Source organism: Aegilops tauschii, chromosome 1 (assembly GCF_002575655.3).
Source record: "Aegilops tauschii subsp. strangulata cultivar AL8/78 chromosome 1, Aet v6.0, whole genome shotgun sequence".
NCBI classification, from domain to species: Eukaryota; Viridiplantae; Streptophyta; class Magnoliopsida; order Poales; family Poaceae; genus Aegilops; species Aegilops tauschii.
Window position 1 is genome coordinate 213,903,443 of NC_053035.3, and position 9,086 is coordinate 213,912,528.

Consider the following 9,086-nt stretch of genomic DNA (forward strand, 5'->3'; position numbering starts at 1 on the left):
ACTCCTACTCCTGTGATGCCCGCATTGGCACACAGCATGCACAGTGCACAGAACACACACTAGCACTTGTTGCAAGCGTGCACACACTCATGCTCATGCAGTCACACATGACCGCTCTCCTCTAGGTAATGCATGCACATCGTCTCTCAGCCAGAGTCCTGCTCATGGCCCCAGCGGCGAGCCCGTCACCTAAGGCGGTGTTTGACATTACTGCGCCGGACGCTTGTCCGCGGCCTCTGCTAACGCCAATCATATATATATTCGCCTAGCTCAACACCAACATCATACTCATGGTTGTGCGCCGAGCTGCTCGACATTAGCCACGGCTCCGCACACGACGCGACAACATGGCTCGGTAACTTACTCATGTATACCACCCTTTGTACCCATTGCGTTTGATCGATCCATCCATTATTCATACGTATATCTAACCGACAACCCATGATGGAAAGAACATGTATGCATGGTTGTGTGTGCCTCTCATGATGATTGTCGAAGGCTAGCTAGCGACGAGAACGGTTGCATGGATGCCCGGCTGTCTGTACGTGCCGTATACGATTCAAAGACTTGATGTCCATGAGTTCACACAACATATTTTAGCACAATCATAAGCGTGAGTGTGTGTGTGCGTGTGGGTGCTAGTGTGTATTGTGTGCTGTCTACGCGTGTGCGTTGTGTGCTAGTGTGTGCGTGCGTGTCGGGTCCGTGTGCGTGCCCGCCGCGTGCGTGCATGCTTTGTTCGCGTTGTGTGCGTCACATGTTGGGTGTGCCCGCGTAGTGTGCGTCGCGTTTCTTCTTTGCAGTAATAAACTACTCGTATCATTCTACACTTCTAACACGAAGAAGTTCGCTCTCAACTGGGTCGCTTGTGGGGCTTTTTACACGGCAGGTTCCAGGTTCAACCTCGCCCATGCATAATTTTAGTTTCTCTAATTTATTTGTTTCACCAATTGACAGGTGGGGCCGCATAGGTACAGAGAGCCTCGGGCTGTCCAGGCGCATGTGCAATCTTTGACCGGTCAACTAGACAAAATACAAAGCTATACGCTGAGCCAGCGACCATACAACGAACCTAAGTCGTATATAATGATCATATTGACCGTATTCTTAAGTACAGTGATCAAAGTAAGCTATCACGACAAGTTCGATGACCGCCAGTGCATTTTACTCTATTTTTTTTGAGCAAAATACGGTACCGGAGATGGAAATGCTAGGGTTAGAGGGAGAGCAAAGGAGAGAGAAGCAGCTCACAAGGGCCCGTGAGTCCGTGACCAGGAGGGCTGCCTCGCTGACCCGCAAGATTGGATGGTCTTGTGTAACGTGACGCTTACCTTCGTGTCTTTTTTTTTTGACAAAACTTTCGATCAGTTAACACTTGTCATATGGCAGTAGTACAACAAATATATTAAAGTAACAAAACTTATGTGCAGGTCCGTAGACTAACTAGTGATGATCAAATATTGTAGCGAGTCGAAGATGCACCGCTGTCATCACCCTTTCCTCCTCGCCAGAGCTGGACAAAACCTGTTGTGAAGTCGTCGTGCTACACCAGCGTCTAATAAAGAAAAGCATAGATCAAAAAGATCAAACATGTAGACACATGACCGAAGACTGGATCCAAACAGATCCACCAAAGACCAGCACCGATCGAATTTCACGAGATCCGACGAACACACACTGTCACATACCCTCTGACGATGCTAGACGCGCCATCCAGACGGGGATCAGACATTGGAGACATTGTCGCCGCCACACAACCCTTACTGAGACGTTGAACCAAACAAGACCGGGAGTTATGTCCCTCCCGCCTGGTGAGGGGTTGGAGGTCCTTCGCATCTCCATGACTCAAAGGACATCGAAAGCGGGGCAGACCGGCGACAATGCCAACGGGAGGAGGGAAAACCCTAGTCACCTCAGAGTTACTTCTTGGGGAGAATTACATGTGTGCCTAATATGCAGCTTCTTAACTTGTGTGTGTCCAAATGTTAAAGGCCTCATCCAATGCGTGTGCGCTTAAACAATGCGCTAAGTGCATGAAAGGGCTTAACAACTAAACTCATAAATGCATAGATTCAGAGCTTTTTGTTGCTAAGCTTCATGCATTTAATCAGTTGCAGACTCTAAATTGTGTTCCCGCCTAGGTATGTGTGTCTAGCATTGTTTCTTTCTAGTCATCAAACTATTCTTTCTCCTTTTAGGGCCAGTTCTATTGGCCGATTCTCGTAGAATCGAACCTCTTCCCAGCTTCTCTCAAAATCTTCAATCCCTATTCATTTGATAGTCCTAGCAAACTAGACCCTAACTGCAATTTAATTGATACACAACTGTAATTAATTCATCATATTATTTTTTAGTTAAAGAAACGCCACTGGTGAAACTATGGATCCCAATTCATTCATCCCTATTGCTTTCAACCTCACTCAACGTACTTTCAGTTAATTTTACAATTTGAATTTATTTCTCTTGTTGTAATCAATACTTCTAAACATAAGCTGCATTAATTCTTGTAACTAGCAAGGCTAGTTTCGCTTGGGGCCAAGGCAAATTCTGTATTTTTGGGTGCAAGGACCGATCATTAGCAGCAATTCAGGGCTCATGTGTGTTCGATAAACCTTTAAGATCATTCACTTGAGAAAAATTGCTGCTTACTACAAACCTCTGCAGTCGAGGCCCAACACCTTCCTAGATTAGAGGAAGCACATGTCAAGGAGCTAATCAATGCATTGGTGCCCGGATGAAAGCCGCATGGAATCAACCGCTCTCTCCAAGCATGCTATAACGCATGACAACAGACTGATCCACTTCTTATACACCAACATTGAATCGTAGTTATATTCCCTTAGCACAAAGCCAAAACGTCCCTGCAAAACCCAATGGCTTGCAAGGCAGTCTAGTCATACGCATCAAGGCACCTTGCCAAGCAACGCTCCAGAAAAAAATCTCTTCGGCGAGGGTAAGACGCCATATCGAGGCAACTCGGTTTTTATTTCGGCCATCACAACCCGTTAGTCTGCAAGCTCACACACATAGAAAAGCGCGTCAAAGCAAACCACATCTTCATGTTCTCCAAAATAGGGATTATAGAAAACACAACAAAACTCATTTTGTACGCATGAATTAACAAAGAAATGCAAAAAGCTGCAGTAAGAAATCACACGTAGAAACACGACGCACGGGTAGAGCAACATGAAGAGAATCAACCATTTTAGACATGCAAAGGGCAGCGAGACATCCACAAAGAAATCAAACAAGCAAGCAGACGTGGGCGAGGAGAATGGTAGTCCACCTAATCGAATAGCAACAGTGGCCAATTGAGCCCGTCGGGAGCCATAAAGCAAACAAACCTTCTCAACCATTAGAGATTAGAATACAACCATTTCATCAGGCAGAGTACACGGAGATGACTGATGAGATAGCTCACGTGGAAAAGCAGGGATCCAAGAACATCCATAATCAAACTTTACGAAGAAGCCCACTGGATCTACAGCCGCAAGGGCAAAGAGAATGTACGGTCAGCGAGAAGAAGAAATCACGCACATTGAGCAAGGAAATGAAAGCCGAACCTCATCTAGACTAAGCTATGAACACCATGTTAGCCAGGGAAGAAAATAGAAGGCAGTCGTGCAGGAGGACCGATGAGAAGCTTACATAACCCCTTCCATTGGCGAGGAGCGAAGGGAAGGGAACCTACCGTGCTTTGTTAGATGTGAAATGGTGGGCGTGAAGAACAATGTCGCAGGAGGAAGAAAAGGATATGGGGAAGGAGGCAAGGCAAAGTAGTCTGACACCACATAAGCAAGTGAAATGATAAAACTGACCACACGCAGTCGCACACGTGGACGCGAACCAAGTACCAGGGAAAGAAGCACCAATAGGTACCCCTCCTTGCATGTAAGCAAGACGAAGCCAAAAAGAACACAGAAAGGACGTCGAACGAACAACGAGGGCACCGTCGGCACAGAAAGATAAAGCATGAAGGACCACCCCCGCCTGACACAACCCTTCTCGGCGTACCACAAGAGAGCCTAGGGCTTCATGCCACAATCACTCCCTGCGTGCTGCAACCAACCAAAAATAAAACCCAGACAAACATCGACACACGCCACTAGAAGGATAACACTAAACACTCGCAGAGCAAGGCAACACCAAACGACCAGGAAAGCGACATGCTTTTACCCAACCAGACAAACGGTAAACACTCCGACCATTGGGTTAACCCATCCAAGCCATCAACCCAACAAACTAGCATGTGGACCAAAATGCCAACCCGATGCAAACATGCACCTAGGTAGACCGAAAACGAGTATCCAAACACTAGCGTGGGCAATCACGAGGGACGTTACATGAACCATCCCACGGCCACCCACCGCGCACGGGGAAAACAAGATCAAAAAACCAATCGAGCGATTACAGGACATGTTTTCACCAATCCAGCTAAACGTTAACCTGTTCAAGACGTCGACCCAACACACTAGCAGGTGGACCCAAACCATAGCCCGGCCCCAACAAGCAGCCCGGTAGGCGCGGAATGATTGAATGAGCATTGGAGCTCCAGCGTGAGCAACGAGAGTGAAGTTACTTGTCCCAACCCATGTGAACCCACCGAGTACGGAGCAAGATGTGACAAAGAGGAATGTTACCCATCCAATCCCACGCTCGCCCACCCCATACGAACCAAGAGCATAAGCCATGCTTTTTATCGACTGAGTCAAACGAGACCACACCCTTTCGCACACCCAACACACCGCCATGCGGGACCTGCTCAAAACTGGCAGCCTCGCCAGCGCCCCATCTTCGGGTGTGGGCACAACAGTGCCAAGCAAGCGCCGCCTGATCATAAAATGGCCAATGGACTTGACCAAACAAGTTGCGCCACCCGATCATGAAACATCCATCTAGCAGACTCGACCAACCGGGCAACCCTCGGAGAGTCTATCAGTCGGGTGGATCGATTAGACACCACCAAACATACAGCTTACAGCCACAACACCGGGCAGCCCCGGCAGCACCAAATAGCCAGGCGAGCACAAAGAGGGCAGGGCAGGCAGCCAGAGAAACACCGTACAATCACCGGCACCCAACCCACACAAACAGTGCACGAGACGACACACGACGGATCGACGTAAAAACGCCAGACGCGTGGGCCCCGCGCGCGTCCGCGACCACGTGCCATGGACCGGTGAGGCACGAGATTACACGATATGACGGCAAGCCGGCATCGGGCGCGTCGTGGCCGGATCGGAGGGCACGGATGACCCCAGGAGGTGGGTACTCCAACATCCTTTAAAGGAGTAATGAACTCAAATCAATTGCTCACAGTCGAGATTGCTTTCAACACATGGCTAGCTAAACTGTTGTAATTTTCCTTTCTTTTATTGTTCTTCTTCCTTTCAAGCCAAGCTATAAGTAAATATTGTGTTCTAACTAATAAAAGAAAAAACATTATCTTGTCTAAGAAAATGAATTGCTCCTCCCTACGATCTTGGCTCATTCTAGGTGATTTCAACCTAATTCGTTTCGCTTGTGGAGAAAATGACCTCCACCAGATAGATGCTAACCTTTTCAATGACATGATCAACAAAAAGGTCCTGCTAGAGCGCCCTCTCCTAGATCGACGTTTTACTTGTCCAATAAACGAAAACAAGTAGTACATGGTAATTTAGTTCACCTTGAGCTGTTGCATGCAAATGGTAGAGCGGCTGTTGTTTATGTGAAAAAAGAACTTTGCAAAGGTACTAGTGGAACAAAATTAGCAAACTTGTAGAACAAAGTAAAACTATGACATTTAAAGTAAAAGGACGCCAAGTGAAGCCCAAATATGTATGATATTATTTCCCCTCCCCACTACATGAGAAAATGGGACGAAAAGTTGCCTGTTACAAAACAAAGTTCATAAGGCCATGCACAATGCAAGGTGCTTGGGATAGGTGCTTAGAGAAATAAACCAGTTTTTCTCTAAGTATCGGTGCTTATTTGTAGAGGGTAGACGCTTAATTAAGCGTCTGTCCTATAGAAATAAGCACCGGTGCTTAAGAAGAACTCGGCTTATTTTACTAAGCATCTCCCATGGTACAAGGCCTAACATAGCATACATACATTCTTGTGTTTTACAGCAAAGCAAGAAACAATTACATATATTGATCATTACTACTTTTTGAAATAAACTGGTCAATATGCGACACCTTCTGCATAATCTTGGATTGCATGCCATCGACAGAGAAGAGAAGAGCACATCTCCAGGTCTCAACTGAAAAGAGCAGTCCAAACCATAGCCAAAACCCAAAAACAACCCCAGCAGTCACACAGTAGTACAGCCACTGGTCCTCCCCTTCACCGGTTTTCTCATCCGAAGCAGGCGAAGTATTTGGACAATCCTCTAGAGGAAATCCGCAAAGGCCGGAATTGTTCCGGTAAATCGAAGGGTCGGTCAACGTCTGCATCTGGCTCCCAGTAGGTATCTTGCCTGACAAATGATTGTTCGAGATGTTGAATGTGCTGAGCCCGGACAAGATCGAGATGCTCTGTGGAATGTTTCCATAAAGCTCATTACATGATAGATCAAGAGACTCGAGATTCCTCAAACTACCAATATCTTTAGGGATGCCGCATGACAGATGGTTTCTTGACAGGTTTAGAAATCGGAGGCCTTCCAGCCTAGTTAACTCTTCAGGGATGCACCGAGACAACATATTGCCTGACAGATCGATGCCGGTTAATAACCGGATCGTTCTTTGGAAGATGAGCTCCTGGCCCTTCCAGATTATATCGATTCTATCCTGATAATTCGACCCATCCAGCGCTGATGCCTGACTCGACACAATTTCTGGATGCCTCATGGAGGCCATGTTGCCGAATGCTACAGGGATTGGTCCTGTCAGTCTGTTGTTGGCAAGGTCGAGCAGCTGGAGTTTAGAAAGCCGCGACAACTTCGAAGGGATTTCTCCTGTGAAATTGTTTGATCTAAGGCTAAGGATTCTCAACGATGGAACACGGGTCCCTATCCATGGAGGGATGGCGCCGAAGAACTTATTATTCCCGATGTCGAGGGTGGTCAGCGAATCGCAATGATCCAAGACCCGCGGGAAGGTGCCGGTGAAGTCATTGCCGGCGAGATGGAGCGACTCGAGGGAGCAGTTGTGACTTGCCTCGGCAGCGGGGATTTGACCCGAGAAGGAGTTGTTGGAGAGGTCCATGAACTGCAGCGCCTGCAGATTCCACCAGCAGTCGGGGAGCTCGCCCGTGAGCTGGTTGTTGGACAGGTCGAGGATCTGGAGGGAGAGGAGCCTGCAGAAGGCCGCGCCGGCGCCGGAGCTGTTGGAGGAGTTGCGGCTCCGTACGCTGAAGCTCTCAGGCACGGTGCCGCCGGAGAAGGTCTCGTGGTTTCCGCCGGCGTCGAGGTACATGCCCGTTGCCCGTTGGGCAGAGGATAGCAGTACTAGGAGGCAGAGGGGGAGGCACAGCAGAGGTGTTGTTGAAGCTTGGGCGTGCCCTGCCATGGTTGGAATTCGAGTGGAGCGAGTTGTTTGGTCTGCACGACGCCCACTTGTATGTGGTGGCGGTGGCAGGACCGGGCCGACCGGCAGCGAAACGTCGACGACAGCGACCGAGCGACGCCGACTCTGTGGAATTCTGGAGCGCGGCATGCGTTTTCCACACGGCATACCAGTGGACTGACTGACCGACGGGAAGAGTAAAAGACTCGGGATAGTTACACGTGGGGACGACGAGACTCTGATGCTTGCTTTTTCTTTCTTTTTTTTGACGGGAGACGCTGCCATGCGCCCGCTCGTCGTTGATACCAGTGGACTGTATCCGCGTTGTGGGCCCGCCCAATAATTCTTCCCAATGCCTGTTCGCCGAGTTTGTGGTGAACGAGAAGCAGACGAAAACCAAAACGATCGAACCAGAAACTCGGCGAACGAGATCGCTCGATTGCTTCACAAACTATTTCACTAGAAAAATGTGAAGAAGAAAAAAATAATCTCTTTTTCAATAGAAACATGTGAAACCAACCTATTTCACTGTAAACCTTTTTTTTTTGAAAACCCCTCCCATATATTAATTAATTAAAATTGTTCATACAATCGTCTATTACAACTTCAGCCATGCATGGCGGAACACTATTAAGACTCACACCATCATACCTATTAACAAAACTGAATTTAGCAATTTCATGCGCCACCTTATTGGCCCTTCTGTTAATCTTGGAAATCTTGAAACTTGTCATCAACCAGAAAATGCTCAATGCTTTCATCTTCAGATCAACTAGGGAAGACCCGTCCAAATAATCGTTTCCTAGAAAGGAGCCACAAAAGAACAATCAGTTTCTAAGATGATGGGCTTGTATAGAGTAATACCAATGTAAAGCCCTGCGAGGGTCGCTCTAAGTTCCGCTTCATCCACGCTATTGCAAACCCCAATATAATCCCATGAAAAAATGATCACTTCTCCTAAATGATTCCTGGCAACCACACCCACACTCGCAGAGCTAATGGCCTCCACAAAGCTTGCATCAACATGAATCTTAATGGACTCCGGGTCAGGTGGCTGCCAATTCACAACTTTTTCTTTCACTTCAATGGTATCATAAAACCCATCGACCCTTTCCTTACCTTTGTTGGTAACCTCCATCTTCCTATTGGTATGACAGGACGAGAAGGACCCCCAGTAGTTTTGAATAAAGCTTACAGAGGTAGAGATAGTTTCCTTTCCCTATTTAACCCAAATACGAAACTGAAATGTCAACTTGTGCACCTGATTATTTAAAATGTGTAATAATTTATTTTCAAAGAGTGAAATGTGTTATTTCAAAAATGCGCAATTGAAATATATGTGTTTTTTGTGAAACAAACTAGTGGAAAATGAAATGTAGGTTCTCAAAGTGTAATATAATATGAAACTGAAGATGTCAACTTGTGAAACTGATTATTTAGAAATGTGTGACAATTATTTCAATAGAGTGAAATATGTCTCGAAACATTAATTGAAATGGATGCGGTACTGAAACTGGTCTGGAAACTGAATTGCGTGCGGTCTGGAAAATTCAATTTCATATTTTAGTGTCACATTATATATACTAGTTACAT

General features: G+C 46.9%; 1 protein-coding gene across 1 annotated transcript; it reads right to left on the reverse strand.

The window, feature by feature from the left end:
- Window positions 1-5,806: 5,806 nt before the first annotated feature.
- On the reverse strand, window positions 5,807-7,656 carry LOC109772400 (uncharacterized). The gene has a single exon (XM_020331085.4). The coding sequence runs from the start codon at window positions 7,641-7,643 to the stop codon at window positions 6,129-6,131; it is 1,515 nt and encodes a 504-aa protein (XP_020186674.2). The 5' UTR covers window positions 7,644-7,656; the 3' UTR covers window positions 5,807-6,128.
- Between the last annotated feature and the right edge of the window lie 1,430 nt (window positions 7,657-9,086).